Source organism: Macrosteles quadrilineatus, unplaced genomic scaffold (assembly GCF_028750875.1).
Source record: "Macrosteles quadrilineatus isolate MER2022 unplaced genomic scaffold, UCM_ALF_1.0 Scaffold_9__3_contigs__length_116548681, whole genome shotgun sequence".
Taxonomy (NCBI): Eukaryota; Metazoa; Arthropoda; class Insecta; order Hemiptera; family Cicadellidae; genus Macrosteles; species Macrosteles quadrilineatus.
In genome coordinates, this window is record NW_026542602.1 from 86,285,923 (window position 1) to 86,302,971 (window position 17,049).

The 17,049-nt window shown below is 34.9% G+C and overlaps 2 protein-coding genes across 3 annotated transcripts in view; one reads left to right on the plus strand and one right to left on the minus strand.

Moving 5' to 3' along the window:
* Window positions 1–7,353, minus strand: part of LOC129003775 (diuretic hormone receptor-like) — a 54,521-nt gene extending 47,168 nt beyond the window's left edge. The window contains exon 1 of the mRNA XM_054432070.1: window positions 7,301–7,353. The gene's annotated coding sequence lies outside the window, so the exon portion shown is untranslated. The remainder of the gene's footprint in view (window positions 1–7,300) is intronic.
* Window positions 1,415–15,660, plus strand: LOC129003776 (tether containing UBX domain for GLUT4). 2 transcript variants are annotated; one of them, XM_054432072.1, is made up of 6 exons: window positions 1,415–1,550; window positions 2,389–2,457; window positions 10,257–10,390; window positions 10,759–10,982; window positions 13,362–13,545; window positions 15,429–15,660. In XM_054432072.1, the coding sequence occupies exons 2-6, from the start codon at window positions 2,389–2,391 to the stop codon at window positions 15,574–15,576; spliced, it is 759 nt and encodes a 252-aa protein (XP_054288047.1). In that variant the 5' UTR covers window positions 1,415–1,550; the 3' UTR covers window positions 15,577–15,660. The 2 variants fall into 2 exon arrangements, with proteins under 2 accessions (XP_054288047.1, XP_054288048.1); XM_054432073.1 differs by lacking the exon at window positions 1,415–1,550 and adding an exon at window positions 2,244–2,262.
* Window positions 15,661–17,049: the final 1,389 nt, after the last annotated feature.

The window sequence follows — 17,049 nt, forward strand, 5'->3', positions numbered from 1 at the left end:
GACCTAAAACTAAAGTTTTTCCTTTTTTCAAAAAATAACATTTTTATTCCTGTTTATTTAACCACTTTACATTGATATTTTGTATAATCCATAATGCTCATAGGTATGTGATACATTTTAGAGATATTTTGAATTTTATTTACCCGTATTGATGTCTATTGATTTATATTTACATCTAACATATTTAAAAAATATTCTCTATTGATATCAATGAACGATTTGTTTGCTCTAATGATCTATATTGATATATTTTATGTTTATAGATGTCTAGTGATATGTATTGACTAAGTTTTCAGTGATGTCTATTTGTTTGTATTTACTTGTAATGATATCCATGAACATCTATTGATATCACTAAGCATCTAGTGATATCAATAGATTTTTTCTATTGATTTCTATTGATGTTTTCCACTAGGGGTGCCTTGAATAGACTATAGTTAGGTCTATATTTAAGGTGTACTCTGCAGGAAATCTAAAATACATTATAAACATACAAAATTTAAGAAACCCGTTACATATTATCTATATAACATTAAGATGCATTGCATATACAGTAGTACCATTGTATATTGGCGGTTTTGTAAACACACTTTTTATATTCGCTAGAGTAATATAATAGACTAACAAACACAAGAAAGTATGGATGTTAAATCTAAGAAAAGATTATATTTCATTTGACAAGGGTGTGTTAGTTAAGGGTTTAATTAGTATAAAGGACCTTTCTTGCTGTAGCCTTCTTCTGTCACCTTCACAACCAATAATAATTAATGAAAGGAAAACGACGTAGTATATTTTAAATTACTTATTGGACATCTCAATAATTTTAGTAATATTGAGAAAACATATATCAATACTCGTGAAAATGTTGTCTCAATTCACATGTAGGTATGGATCAAAGTTCACAGGTCAAATGCAAGAGGTCAACGTCCAGGTCAAATGAAAGGTAAAAATTCAGACCAAATGACTAGGTCAAAGGTTACAGGTAAAAATCCAAGTTCAGAACAATAGGCATAGATCAAAGGCCACATGTCCTGTGGTTAAAAATTGTAATTGTTCAAAGGTCCTAGGTCAAGTTTCTGGGAAAACGTCGACTCTCAAAATTTTCTTTATATAGACCAATAAGACATTTCCCGTAGTTTTGCACATTTAATTCTTATTTAACAAACTGTTTAGGAGCTTTTATTTAGATTTTCTTGAATTTGAGAGCTTGAATTATATCATAGATTATAACTATGAACCTTATAAATAAAGTTAAATAAAAAGTTGTAGCTTCATGGCTACTACGCTAAGCTAAGCTTTATACAATATAGTAAACTATATTGGAGAGAAAAAGGGTCAAGCAGCGAAGCAGCTGTTTTACACACAATTATCCCGATTACGGATAAGTTTTGTTTGTTTTTTTAGGTTATGCTTATGCTTTATGTTTATGCTATGTAATGTAGTGTTTGTTTTGTGATTGATTACTGTACATTACCACAGAAAACATACTAGGCTACTAGACTTGTATTTATGCATTATAATTGCATTGTATAGTTCCACTTTCAACTACAGTAAGCATATTTTAATAAGTTATTTTTGTAATAATTTCGCATTGGCTTTTTGTTGCTTTACATTTAACTAATAGCCTAGGCCTAGGCTAGTATTTAGCCTAATTAATTCATAAGTGTATAATTTTGAGATTTGAAAGTCTGTTATAAATTCAAATACAGTACTAATGATTGGGTACTGCAATAAATGCTTTGGTCTAGTACCGAAAGTAGCATTTATTTTTTAATAAATGTAAGTTAATGTTTGCCGCTCAAGTAAGTTAATATTTGTGAGGCAAAGCTGAATACAGGAATAACAACTTACCAATTTCTCGTGTGAGGCAAAGCCGAGAATGTGAGAGTTAGCCTATTTGGACTTGACCACATAGTTCTAACTAAACGATTTAGCCTAACCTGCTCGGCCAATTTGCACTATAAAAAACCAGTGGACACCGTGGATAAAACAGTGAGTTTTTTTACCCAGTGGTTTCTGTGGGTAAAAAATGGGCATCATGCAGGGTTACCCTCGTTAGGCCTAAGTTATTTCGCTTAATAGGCTAAAAAGAAAAACCAAGGATGGGAATAATTGGAGCAATAGCAATTTTTTGCAGCCTACAAAGTTCTCCTAAGTTAAGAGGAAAGCCACATCTTGTGGCGTGTATACAAATTTACACATTTAGAGAGCTACATAAAAAGAGGAGTTTTGATCTGGCCACCCGAGACGTAAGATTTAGAGGTAAGAGCAATTCGTACAAATGGGTACCGGTAAGTTAGGCCTGTTTGAAAACTTTTACTATGGTTCAATGTATGGTGTATGTCTAATATGCTTGTCTGTGTTCTAATCTTGTTTCAAATTTTATAGATGGCTGAGGAAGGAGTCCAGGGCCCTTCTAGTCTTCAGCAGTCCAATGTTGATGAAGGTGTTAAATATGTGAGTAGGTAGACAGGGGTGCCCATCCCCCCCTAGACTCATGACGCACCCCCCCCCCCAAATTGAGCAACAGCCCCCCCCCCCACCATAAATGATGTACACAACAAATGAGAAACGTTATTCAAATCAAATCAAATCTTTATCACATACATAAGATTACAAGATGATTGTAGGATGAGTTAAATATCCAAGGGCAGGGAACTCAGTGATAGGGGTAACATTTCTAAATTAGCAAGTTATTTCATTTGGATAATTAAAGGGGGCAAAATAAATCCATAATGAAGGGGAGAGTACAATAAATAAAAGATATAAAATAAAATTGAGCAGGGGCACATGATCAAACACCATAATCTGATTCAACCTGCACAAGCAAGGGAGTCCGATGAGTTTAAATTTAAAACACAGACATTTTAACAGTCAAATTCTAAACATTTATAATGAGAGGGTATAGAATTATACAGTTTCTTTCCCATTTCAACAAAACAATTCAGAGTAATTTTTAAATTACACTGGGAAATTCTAAGTGAGTTACAGTTTCTAGTGAAATAGTTATGAACAATTTTATTTGTAGGTATAGTATGTAAATTTCTTTTAACAAACAACAGTCATTAAAAAATATACATAGCAGGTACAGTGAGTATGTTGAATTTCCTAAACAATGGCTTGCTGTGAGTCCTCTTGTCAACATTTGCTATGACTTTAATAGCACGCTTTTGTTCAATTAAAAAATCCTTAACATTGGTGTCATTACCCCATACAATAATTCCATATGATATATAACTATGAAGGTAGACATAGTAAACTGTAATGAGAATATCCGTTGACACAAACGATCCTAGCCTAATCAACATAAAAGTTCCCTTAGATAATTTACTGCATAACATAATTCCCCCGCCCAGCACTATTTGTAAAACTATAAAAGTGTTATAATTTTGTTTAGATATTTAAAATTCAAACCCAGTTAATCTATATAAATAAAGTTTTAGTTTTGTCTGTACATTGCTCAGAATTATACATATTTTGGGTTATTTTTACGTTTTATACATTGAAGAAGTTGAAACATATCTTATCTCAATTTATGTCCGTCTGTCACGGCCCAGAAGGCATTTTACGCAGCCTACTCTAAAGAAAACTAGAGTACCGATTATGGTTCTAATGGTTTAATTGTAATATTAATTTTTCTAGCTGTCACTGATATGATTACATAAATGTTGTTTACGAATACTGTGTAGGCCCTAACCATTTCCGATCACGTTTGTAAGCAAATCCAAAACCAAGTGAGATTAATAACCGTGTGGCTTTGGCTTACATAACGGGTTTGATTTATCACGGGTACTAATATGTAACTGTAAATTAAATTAAATAACTAGCCATCATCCAGGTCGGGAACCGGAGATTCTGTGTGTATCAAGTTGTACTTGAATTTTGAATCGGAAAAGACCGTGAATCAGTGTTGTCAGTGTTGTACAGGACTGGAAAACTTATTTTTCTATATATATATAAAATTAGAGTTTTATAAGTCACCTAATCAAGGAATTTTTTATTGCCACAATATCCATATAGCGTTCGTAACCTCTGCTTAACGAATTTTCAGCGTCTTTCTCTTGATAGAACGATCCCCTCTCCCTCCCTTTAGAAACATCACAGCTCCTTTGATGAAAATGAAATGGAAACAACGCTTGCGCCAACAATCGTCTGCTCTGTTTTACACTTCTGTCTGCTGTGCGCTATGTTACAACAGATTTCAGATACAACAGCTGGGGAATGATGACGATATAGCTCAGTAAACTGTGATTGAGTGATTAGTAACCATGGTAATTTTAGTAAGGCTGTGATTGGGCAATGAGTAGGCCTAAATGGCGACTTGTTGAATTTGTGTATGAATTGAAGAGAAACCTATTAAAGAACAGAAGAACAAAGAAAAAGAATAACAAGATTGTTCTCGTTACATTCTTTTTTAAGAGTGTTTTATTAGTTATCTCTAAATATAATTTTACACTTTTTTATCACTTATCTATCAATTCCTATGCTGTGATACAGCACCTATTGGTAGCCTATCCGTCTATCATGAACCTTATAATACTTTCTAAAGGTTCCTTTAATATTTACGTTATTTATAGCAATGCAGTCTTTGTCTAATTATTAGTTGAGTTTGAGTTGGCTATAATTTTAAACGTTGCCGTTTGTACAACTGAACCAAGATAAATGATTTGAAATTTGCAATAATAATGTTATTGCACAATAATAATGATTGAGCAATATTGAATTTCGTTTATAAGAATGCAAATCGTAACGTTAATGGCTGTTTACAGCGGTTTAATGGGATTGTCATCTGTTTTATACTAACCGTATTTTCCATTACTCCCCCTCCCTTTAACTCAGGTAATCGAGTATCTACACAATAGTGTGAAGTATTGTTGTATTTTAACGAGCTTTATGTCAACAAAGCGTTCTGTGCTGAGTCGCGGTATAGCTGGACGTGTCTGTGTGTAGCTGTACCACGCGTTATCTTTATCTATCACAGCAGTTGAGCCATTCCGTGCCCTCCCTCTTAGATCTCACGGCTTGCTAATCTTGAATAATAACTTTCTAGACGAATCCTAAACTATCCTAATATCCTATTTTAACTAATTGAATTCAAAAATATAACTATTGTCATTAATTAATCCACTTTCTATCTGGCGACTTCGTAATATATGTTGGATTGTCTTCACGTTGAACACTGTTACAATTAGCTTTAGCCACCCCCCCCCCCATTTGCATTTTTGTAGCCCCCCCCAAGAATTTCAATGACGCAGTCTGCGTCACAGCCCCCCCTTGTGGGCACCCCTGAGGGAGACCTAATTTGACCTTACTTTTAGTCATGTTTAAAATGAGGAAGTAGCCTTTTTACCTTTTACCTCTTCTTTCTTCGCCACAATCCTCAGATCGGGGAGTCGTCAAAATTTCTCCTTCTTCATCTTCTTGGCAGCCTTTCAGCTAGCCCAATGTAGCCTAAGTGTGTAAAAGTGTGTTCATGTATGTATTTCTTTGTTGAGTAATATGGTTTGTTATAAGGTAATTTTTTAGTGTCTTTACAAATGTGGTATGATTTGAAATATTTTTAATTTTTTCTGGCAGAAGATTTATGTATTTAGGTTCTGTGTACAGTTTTCGCAGCTAGTCTGGGCGCGCGGACCCTTGTGTACTAACCGTCCCCCATGCCAAAGCCAGCAGTGAGGCGCTGAACAACCCCAGACAGCCGTGTGGGCCAGATGTTTTTGGAAATGAGCAATAAACACTCCCCCTACACCCCGCACCCTAGCACGGCCGCGCGCCCAGACTAGCTGCGACAACTGTATGTTGGGGTGTTGCTGAACTTTTTAGTCTGTGTTGTGGCAGGTTTATATTGTTTTTGTGTCTGGTGTTGTGATTATGATAATGTGACCGGAGTGTTGGATTGGATTTTTTTGCTAGGATTATGGTTTCTAGAATATATTGTGAGAAAACAGTGGGGATTTTGAGCTGGATGAATAGGGATCTACAATGTTCCAGATAGTGTGTCCTGCATATCGTTCATAGTAGAGTGAAAATTTAAAAACGTACGTTTTCATGTCCCTGGCCTTTTACTTCGTAGATACTGGATTTGTAGTTTATTATTATGTGTTTTAATATTTTTTGGGACGGGGGCAACATGTTACACACATTTTTTTGGTTTTAAATAGGTTCTAGGTATTTTTTTCGTATTTTTAAAGTCTCAAAATTCACGACCATGACGTGTCCCTAGGTACATTTTCCAACTTTCATGCTGTTTTTAGACTAATTATTCATGCCGAAATATATAAAGCCATATTTTTATGTCATCAATGGTTATTAAACTTACAAAAAAGGAGCATATTATAATTTTATTGTCATTGCAGACTGACTACCATGACAAAATAAGTCTGTCCCTCGATTTAGCGTCACAACCATTTGGGAAAAATTTTCAACTTTGGAGCACGACAGTGGCAAGCCTGGCGTCGATGGAGTCAGTTGGTTTTAGAGACTAGTTCGGGGTGTACGTCAGGATTATAGTGCCGGTCGTTTCGAGTTGAAAGGAGGAATTACAAGATTAGTAAAGGAAAGATTGTGTTTTTTGTAATTTTGGTGTGTCCATGACCGTACGTAGTCATTCGATGAAGTAGACATGGTGTTAATTTTTGTTTATAAGATATTTCAATTGCTAGATTAAACTAGAAGTCCACTTTGTATCCTCGAACATGAGGTGCAGGGCTACCGCCAGAACAGAGCCAAATAACACATAATTTCACAACCAAAGTTTCACGACCATCGCGGGTTTTTTCACGACCAATCCAGCCTTATGGATTTATAGTGTGTTTGGTCGTGACAATAACTTTAATATAATTGTAAATTGAACAGTTTAGTTCAATTGAAACACATAGTTTTATTATAACTAACAGTATAATTGGAGGATTGTTTAGAAAGATTTAGATTATTCCAGACAATTCACGACCGTACCGCTTGTCCCTGACCATCACGTTTATGATTTCTATCATAAAAATTTCAAAAATTAAAATATCGTCATATTTCAATGTTTTATACACAAAAGAAGCACACCTCTATATGTTGTATCCGCTAGTGGGTGGGGTGTCCAGAATAAATACTCGGGCGTGATGTTAGTTGGGTTCATTTATTAAGCGGATAAGCAGATAAATACAAATTATAATATCTTACTAATACATGACTACGCTAATATCACAGAGAAATCCCCATTATTAAAAGGGTATAATTTAGAGGGAGGGCTACCTACTACTGAACCAAGGGTCGGGCAATGTAAATCTCCTATTAGCCTATCACCACATACCTGCTAATATCAGCGGGAGAATCATGACCAGCTAGTTGTTGTCTGGTTCACGCCTTGACGGATTCTGACTGTAAGTTGGTGGTTCACAAGGACCGACCATATCTAACCTCAAGGTGGTGGGGCTGGTGACACAAATGCTGGTTTCCAGAATTACCTCAAACCACATTTGGTACAACACAACCACACTCCCACTATGTTTAACTATTCCCTGAAGCTGTGCCAAACGACCTCTGATATTCCAACACCGAGGGCACGCTAATTTTAGTAAATTTATTGCCCAGCGTTAAGCCCACTATTTTAGATTCCAGCCCAACACTACCAATATAACACCAATAGTACCAAAATACCGCCAAGATCATCACCAGGCAAATTTTAAAAATCCCCTATCGTCGACATACATACTGACATATACATAACCCATCACTAACGTTCCCACAATAGAATGCTAGCATAATTAGTGCGCACCTGTACCGCACGAATATCCCACACCACTTTACTTTACTTTTGGCTGAGCTCCCTGCTCCAAATATAAACGGAATCAAACTGTAAACTAATAAATTAACCCATGTGGATACACAACATTTACAAACATAACGATTTTTCGGGTCTCAGGTAAGTTTTTTGGGAGTTATACAAACTTAAATAGATTTTATTGGCTTTTTTCTATTTTTTGAGTTTTTTATATTTTGTTCTAGAAAGACCAAATATACCAAAAGTTCAGTGACCTTTTTATTGTATAATGGTCATAAAAGTAAATTAGTTTATAGCAAAACATAGTTATAAAAATAATATTAACTATTTTTAATATTCATTTAAACGTCCGTTATGGTCGTGACAGGATTTTGTGTTTTTCTACTAAAGATGCTCTTTAAAAAGAAAACTACCAAAGATATTGCGTTACCATGGACATTTTATAAAACTTCAAATGTTAATAAAATAAAAAAAATAATAAAAGTTCTGAAAAAAGGGGAAAAAAGTGCTTTTCTTGAAAACGTACGTTTTTAAATTTTCACTCAGTACTTTCTTTTGTAGGATAAGTAGTTTGTCCATATTGTTTGCAGATGATGGCCCCCATGTTGCAATTCCGTAACTCAGGTGAGAAGCAAAAAGCGAGAAGTAGGCTATTCTGTAGGTTTCTTCGTCGGTTACGGTGCGAATTCGTTTGATGCCATAGTGTGCAGAGGCCAGTTTTTTTACACAGATGTTCGATGTGTTGCTGCCAGGATAAATTTTTATCAACAATTATTCCCAGGAATTTAGTGGTTTCTTGCGTTGTGATACTGATGTTGGTCCAGTCGCTTTCATCTTCTAGGTTGTTACTTGGTTTAAAATTAATGTGTGTAGTTTTACTGGTATAAAGTTTTAGATTTAGGTTGTTGCATATTGTTGTTGCTTGTTCTACTGCTGCGGTTATGAGTTGTTGGTTATTTTTATTTCTATCTGTAGGTATTATTATGGTGGTATCGTCTGCAAATAAAATACATTTGAATTCATTTGATAATTTGTTCGGTACATCATTTATGTATATGAGGAAGAAAAGTGGGCCAAGTATGGAGCCTTGAGGAATGCCTTTTGTATTCTGTTTAAGTGGTGATTTGGATGCTACATATTATTATGTTGTTCACTTGCTGATCGGTTTCAACATATTGGTACCTATGGTCAAGATACCTGGTTTTTTATTAGTGCCAATGCTTCTCCTTCAATATGTACCTACTTTTTTGAGCTTTTGTAGAAGTATATCCCAGTCCAATGAGTCAAACGCTTTTGGAAGGTCTAAGAACTAAGACTAACTCTAAGAAAAGTCCCAATGCATTTTTTCTGTCTTCCCAGATAGTTGTTATATGTCTTCGCAGAGTTCTGCAATTGCGGTATTTGTTCCTAGTTTCTTCCGGAAGCCATGTTGACAGTTTGTGAGTAGGTTGTTTGTTTCTACGGTGATTAACGATTTGGTCGTATATTTCTCTTTCTAATAGTTTGGATATTGTTGGTAGGTTAGATATGGGCCTATAGTTTCCAGGATTTTCTTTGTCTCCTTTTTTAAATTTTGGGTGAATCTTAGAGATTTTTAAGTTTTTAGGTACCTATTTGATTTTTGTTGAGTGAGGTGTTGATTATATGGAGTAAAGGTTCTGTTACTTCTTCTCTGCAGTACCTAAGCAGCTTTCCCGTGATTTCATCGTAGCCCGCAGCATTGTTGGACTTGATATGGGTAAAAAATTTCTTTAGTTTATCTTTTGATACAGTATGCTTTTGAATTTTAAAAGAGATGGTGTATTGGTTGTGTTTTCGAGTTGTTCAATGTCTGTAGTGCTGTTCACTTTGTTATGATTTAGTTCTTCTATTGGGTTTATAAAGAAATCATTTAAAATACTTGTAACTTCAGTTTTGTTTGTGATTTTCCTGTTGTCCTGTAGTAGGGTTATGTTGGTTTGGTTGAAGGGTCTTCACCCTTTCTGCGTTTATGGTTCTCCATATCTCATTACATTACCACAGCCTACATTACCGGTACGTACCTTAGATGCAAAATACCTCAAGTAGCCTACTGGTATTGTAGTTAGGCTTACTCATCAAGTTTCTTTTATAAGGGGGTTGTGGATTACCCTAAATATTGATTACCGTAAGTCCTCAGTGTGCAATGAGACAATCTTAGGCTAAGTTATTTTGTAAAAATATCAGTAATATGATTTTTTTTACCTAACTGCTGTAACTTAGTGAAATAAGTTAACCCGGAAATAAGTGAAGTCAAATTAAAACTGACATGATACTTGATGTCAGCTACCCCCTTTTGATAATTTGAATTGTGCTTAGCTTAAACTTTTTATAGCCTACTATTTTGTAATTTAAAACTCTATTTTCTGTGACTTACCTTCCTCTTGTGTTTATGTCAGGAAACCCTTTTAAGCCTTAAGTAGGCTATGTTAAAAGAGGTTAATACCGTACCTAATGTGTTTTCCAGATTGGGGATAGAAATGCAATATTATTTAGTGCCGAAGCTGGTGAACCTCTTCCTCCCTTGGAACTTCCCGATGACTTTTTCGAACTGAAGAAAGACGATGTTCGTGCATTATTTAAGGAACTCAAAGAAAATAGGTTTGTTAAATAAATATTTAAAATTAGTTTAAAAGTTTGTGTTACCGGTACCTTAAATAATATTGAGTTAATTAATAAACCATATATAGAATTTCTTGTCATGTAGGCCTCCTTAAGACATTGTTATAACAATCTAAGTATATAAATACAATTTATTTTTCCATACCAAAGAAAAATTTAAGAATTTAAGTAGGCCTATTTAAGAATGGTAAACTTTACGGTTAGAAAGCTATTCACTCCCGGTTTCAACCAGTTTTCCATTTATTTCTTAATGTACAGGATTTACCAAGTTCATTTAAAATTGTATTGCAATAAATAACTAAGTTATAGTTATATCTTCCCCTTTGACAAAGCATTATAAATAACAGAGAGATGATGGAGAACTCGCCATTCCGCACAAAGGCTGTCCGAGAGATGGAGGAAAACATGGCCATGTTGCAACGGCTTCACTCGTACACCAAGACAGTTCTAAGGATACAATTCCCCGACCGTCTCGTGCTTCAAGCCGTGTTCAACCACTCAGACAACGTACAGACAGTGGTGGAGTTCATCAAACAGTTCCTTCACTCGCCAGATGTACAGTTCCAACTTTGTAAATACTCAGTTAATTTTACTTATTTTTTTGTTATCATAATACATCTAGCTATACAAATACCATAAAATATGTGTTCTGAAAATGTGAGTGGAATAGATGCACCGATACAAATACTGTAGGCCTAATGTTAAAAGTGTGAGAATGGAGATTGATTTTTACCAGTCACATTTATCATCAGATCTATGGGAGGTATTTTAAATGGTATTCAGGCAATAGCACAAAATGCTAAACAAGAAGTTACTTAACAGATTGGTCTTAAGTACCAGCATAAAAGAATCAAAGTAAAACTGCTGAATAGGTTTGTGCTGTTGACGATATAATTTTTTCAAAATCTTTGTGTCGCTGAGTTAATTTATAAGACTAAAAAACACATTTTAACATATCTTTCCTATCTGCAGAAGAAGTACTATCTATTCTTTAGGCCTACTATCTGTTTTTTAGTAGAATATTAATATGAGGCATGTTTTTTAAGTAAGTAGGCCTACCGTTTTTAAATTTCTCCATTCCAGCGCTGCGATTGGCATTTTGGACATTTGCGCTGTGTATGTGCATCTATTGGCAAGTCTGCGCCAGAAATTTGGCAACAACAGGCCGTGTTTACATCCGGTTTCGAGCACTCAAAATGGTGCCGCCAATTTCGAGACTGCCGCCGACTGTGAAGTGCCCGCTCTAGTTAGATTATTAAGTGCCAAAGGTGCAGAAGCCATTGAAATTCATCAACAGATTAGTGAAGTGTATGGCGAGAACATTATGAGTGACGTGATGGTACGAAAATGGGTAAGGACATTTCAAGACGGTCGCACCAACGTTCATGATGAGCAATGCACTGAGTGGCCATCTGTCATTACTGATGAATTGGTGCGTAAAGTCGGTAAAAACGTGAGAGAGAACAGGCGGTTTACGATCTCCTCATTATCTGATGAGTTTCCTACACTCATAATGTTCTCGTCATATACTTCACTAATCTGTCATTGAATTCCAATGGCTTTCACACCTTTAGCACTTAAAAATCTAATTACAGTGCACACTTCACATTCGGTGGGAGTCTCAATTAGCGGCACCATTTGGAATGCTCGAAACTGGATCCAAACCAATGCAAAACTGGAACGATTGTTGCAGAATTTCCGGCGCATACTTGCCAATAGATGCACATTCACAGCGCAAATGTCCAAAATGCCTATCGTAGTGCTGGAATGGAGAGATTTAGAAAGGGTACTTACTTAAAAACATGCTTAGTATAAAATAAATAAATTTACCAAGTTTGATCAAAATATATCCATAAGCAAGCAAACTGCAACAGTTTACAATATTTATTTTCCATAAAAATATCATGGGAATTTTTAATATACAATTTTTTTAAATTTTTGCCGTTAACCAATAAACGTCCAAAAATTCTTTAACATATGGTACTAAATTTATTTTATTTTTAAGCTCTTCATAATGGTCTGGAGAGAAATTTGAAAATTTTGTGTTTTGAGGGTAAAAAATGAGTAAAACCAATTTTTACCCCATACAACCCTGTTTCCATCGTACGATCATCCTAGTTCGCGAACGCATTGAACTTTATCCCAACCTACACCTTCAAGCCAAATTCATAAAAATTTGAAAAATATTACTAGAGTTAGGGCCTACTTTGACCAGATGGTGGTTTTGGCCTCTGGGGACATCAAAATGATGTAAATCGTTCCCGGGACTAGGTTTTACCATGAGACCTATTATGGTAATAGCTACATTCCTTTAGAGAAATTCGCTAAAAGAGTGAAGGATGAGTGAAATCAATTAGAGTGGGATGCCTTTTATAGCTCACATACTAAGGCCAGCTGTTTTTTTTAGCCAGGATCATTAATTTAAAGCCCAATGATCAGGAACAGCTGGGTCAAACAAAAGATTTCTGACTTTTTCAGCATTGAATCAGCCATCTTATAATGGATGAGCATTATATCCAGTCAATGTTACCATAGACTAACCAACACAAGTAGACTTCCCATCCCATTGTAAATTTTGAAGCTCGTTTTTCGTTTCTAGTTCATGTGGTGACATGGTGGCTAATGTCAACGAGATTTTGTTTCTATTATTTCAGAGTTAATTTCATGATTTGTGCTTTACTTTTTGGTTATATAACTAGTGGATGATTTATTGTTTATGATTACCATTGTTAAACCATTTTGTTTTCACAGAAAAAAATCCAAAGTTAAAAACACAATCCATGGCATTCACTTTAATAATTGACCTTTTAGTTGATTGTCTTATAGAATTAAAAATAAGTTCCATTCCTCTTGAAAAAATCTCTACTTTTATCAAAAAAATTGCATGATTACAGTTCAAATACCTATTTCTTGCAGAAAGATTTGTTTCAAGCTTATGTTTATTTTCCAGACACTGCACCTCCGAAGTGTGTGTTGAAGCCAGAGTCTACTTTAGTTGAGGCCAAGTTGACTCCAAGAGCTTTGGTCTACTTTGGTGCAATCCCTACAAGTGAGGAAACAACCTTCCTTAAACCTTCATACCTGACTTCTCTCACAAGTCCCAAACAAGCTTCTGAGGCAGCTTTACACTATAGGTAAGGTCTTGCCTCTAATTTATTTTCTTAATCTCTTTTTTCCTTGTTGTCTACGCTAGTGGAATTTTTCAGAGGAGGTATCGTAGAGAAAGAGAATGTATCCAAACACTTTAAATAAACAATTTAAGATATAGGTTTTGGAAAGCAGCCCAAACCCATATCTCAAAGTTTTTGCTCTGTAAAACGGTATTTTATATCACTATGGTAGGCTGTACAATATACATGGGAACTGCAAAGTTTGTCCCTAATTCTAAATCATAGGTAGGCCTTTAAGCCATAAGGCTAAAAAATTTAATAAAATTAGTAAAAAAAAAAAAATTAGTAAAATTTAGTAAAATTTTAGTGATTAGTCTTTGAAATACTGCAAAACTCCAAATAACCTAAATAAAGGGGACAAGGTCGTTTTCGGATAACCTTTTTCAGTCAATTAATAGTAAGTTTATAAATGCTGTTTTGCTTTAAATAGTTCTAAAAGTCAGGTTTTTTTACTGTCATCCCTAAATCTCAAACTGTATTGGCTACACCAATAATTCTAATTCTTCCTTCCAATAACTGAAGTTGTTTTATGAAATTTAATTTATCACTATTACATTATGAGTTCCATGTTGTCTTCTGCTCCATTATTTGGTGTTGGAAAATTAATACACTCCATGATGGACAATTAGTTGTCATTCCTATCACTTTATAGTAAATATGCAACAATTGAGGCCTATTCTGGAAAAAGGGCTCATAGGCCAAAATGCAGTTTTGAGTATTTGAGACGTAAAGTATTCCTCTTGTAATTGCATAATCAACATTTTTTCCTAACATTACCTTAAAATAATTTTAATTTAGATCTAATTGTGTTACTATTCAGCTTTTGATATTCAAAATGTTAATTACTCAAAATTTGTCGTTAATTTATGTTTTTATATGATAAACAAAATGTGTTATATGCTGTACACATTGTTAGGAAAAAATATTCCAGGGAGCCAACTGTTGAGATAACTAAACAAAATTGACTGTGGTTACACAGTACAATATGGCGGTTCGTTTGAGCTACTTTCCGGAAAAAGGGCACATAGGCCTATGTGCCCTTTTTTCGGAAAAGGCCTCAATTGCATAAAATATCAACTTCTACAAGTGTCAATAACACTATTTACGTGAGTTGCGTACACTACTTTACCTATGACAGTGTTTTAATTACTAAAAATCACTACTTATAACTTCTAAGAGAGGTTGTGTTTTCGCTTACACCTTCATTGCCACTGACAGCGATGCAACGCATTGTACAAACACAATTGCACCACTCAACAATTAAATTGGCCTAAACAGCTGATTAGTTGAAGTTCAAATCATTACAATTTTACTTTTTTGCTCTTAAGCCTTGAACCTTATTGGTCCGTTACCCATGTTGTTTTGAGTACTTTCATACTGAATACTTTCATTCTTTCATACTGTTATGAAAGAAAACAATGCTGTTAGGTGAAATTTTTAAATTCTAAGAACTGAACTGAAACGGCTACCTACTTTAAAAAACGGTTATAAGGTATTTTTTTTTATAGTTTCAATTTAATGGAGGTGTGATTAAAACTGGTTTTACTGTATTGGCTTTTTCGCAATTTAGCCTTAAAAATGAATTCATTGTTTATAAAAAGTGTCCATATACTGAGCCTAACTAAAAATGCCTTATTTATTTCATACCTTTGACCTCAGGCTTTTTTACGGTTAAGTAATTTAAGAAGTCAGTTCAATCCTGACCCTGCTGTCATTGTGCTTTTTAATAATAAATTGATCATTCCCAGCCCTATACTATACTACTGTACTCATAGAAATTAAACCCAGTATTATGCAAAATAGGTGTTAAAAAAAACATTTAAATATGCTAAAAATGCTTTTTGCAGGAGGAAAGAAAATGCTGATGAAGTAAAAATGGAAGAATCTGTAAAAGACTCAGAACCTTCAAGTAGCACCAAAGAATCAAAATTACCTTCTACTAGTAAAACTAGCGGTCCTAAGAGCAACAAAGTCCCAAAGTGGTTTAAGAGATAATACATTTGTCGATATTTGTTAAACACGCTCACTCTAACCATGGCACTTGTGTTAATATTTATACTGAATAAATTTATTGATGGTCAATCAACTTCATTGTATCCATTTTGCACTGGTATGTCTTTACTTTAATGACATGGTGATTTTTATTTCGTTTTTTAAGTATAAAACATCATCCCTAAGGGTAAAACACAGTGGAGCAGGGCAGGTAGCTGGTAGCCTGGCTGGTCGCTTACTCGCTTATTTCGATGTAGAATTAAAGCACGCGTTGTTATGGGTACGCACACAGTCGTGCCTAGCAGGTAGCCGACATGGTAGCAGTAAGCTAGGCGGCAAGCTAGAAGAATTGCCAAGTCGATTGTTTGGGAGCTGCAAGCGGGAAAGGCTCGACTGGGGCATGCGAAAATATTAACTTGACAGCCACGTCTCGAGTTCGCAAGTTCCACGCAGGACCTTTCACTGCGCATTCTTTGTATACGGAGTGTTGTTTGTTTTAGTTGATTTATTTGGTTGTTGTTTTGTTTACATGAAATAAAATAATGGATGTAGACAAATTATTATCAGAGGTTTTTATCCGTGTGCTTTTGTGGAACCAAGCCCATCTGGACCACCATAACCACAACCACACGTCACCACCACAACCGTCACGTACTCTACGATCTGTAGAATGAAATAGCAAATGAACTAGGATTCAAACATAAGTTTATCCTATCCTACTAATATTATAAGTGATAATATTAGTATCGGCAGCTGACAAGCAACTGTACTGAGCGCCACTGTGTGTATGTCCCAGCTACCCTCCAGGTAACCAGCCGTAATGCGGGGATCTGCGTATGTGCGAGTATGGGACCTGCCCGGCTCCACTGTGTTTTTACCCTAAAAGATTTGTCCCTTAGAATTTAAGTTCTTAAAAAATTGAGTTTTTCACAGTAGGCTAAATTGTGCAAGGCATAACACTTTTGAGCTCATAACCTGCATTATTTACCAGCCTGGTTTAACTTCCAAAACTAAAGGCTTCTGGTTTAATGCTGACATTCAGGACTGAAGTCATTTTTCCTTGGGTAAACTAACTTTGCTTTTGATCAAAATATTATTAGACTGTTACAAGACTTGATTTTAAACACTGATCTTACTATAGAAAAAAAGGGTTTGAAATTTGGAACTTTTTTTCTCAACATACAATTGTCAATTATCATACCCTGAACACCCTAATATTTTCTTTATACTGTTTCCTGTATTTTGTGTGCTACATAAAATTGGATAAAAAAAGGTATTAAAACCAAAAAATGCTTATCCAAGATTTATTGAAACTTAATAGACAACATTAACAACAGGGGGGTTAAGGAAAAAATATTTGAACCAAGTACCACATAGATAAATAACCAAATTTAAACTTGTACACAATTCACACCCACACTTATATTGGATAATTACTTAGGAAGGGAGGGTTAAAATAAAAATAAATATATGTTG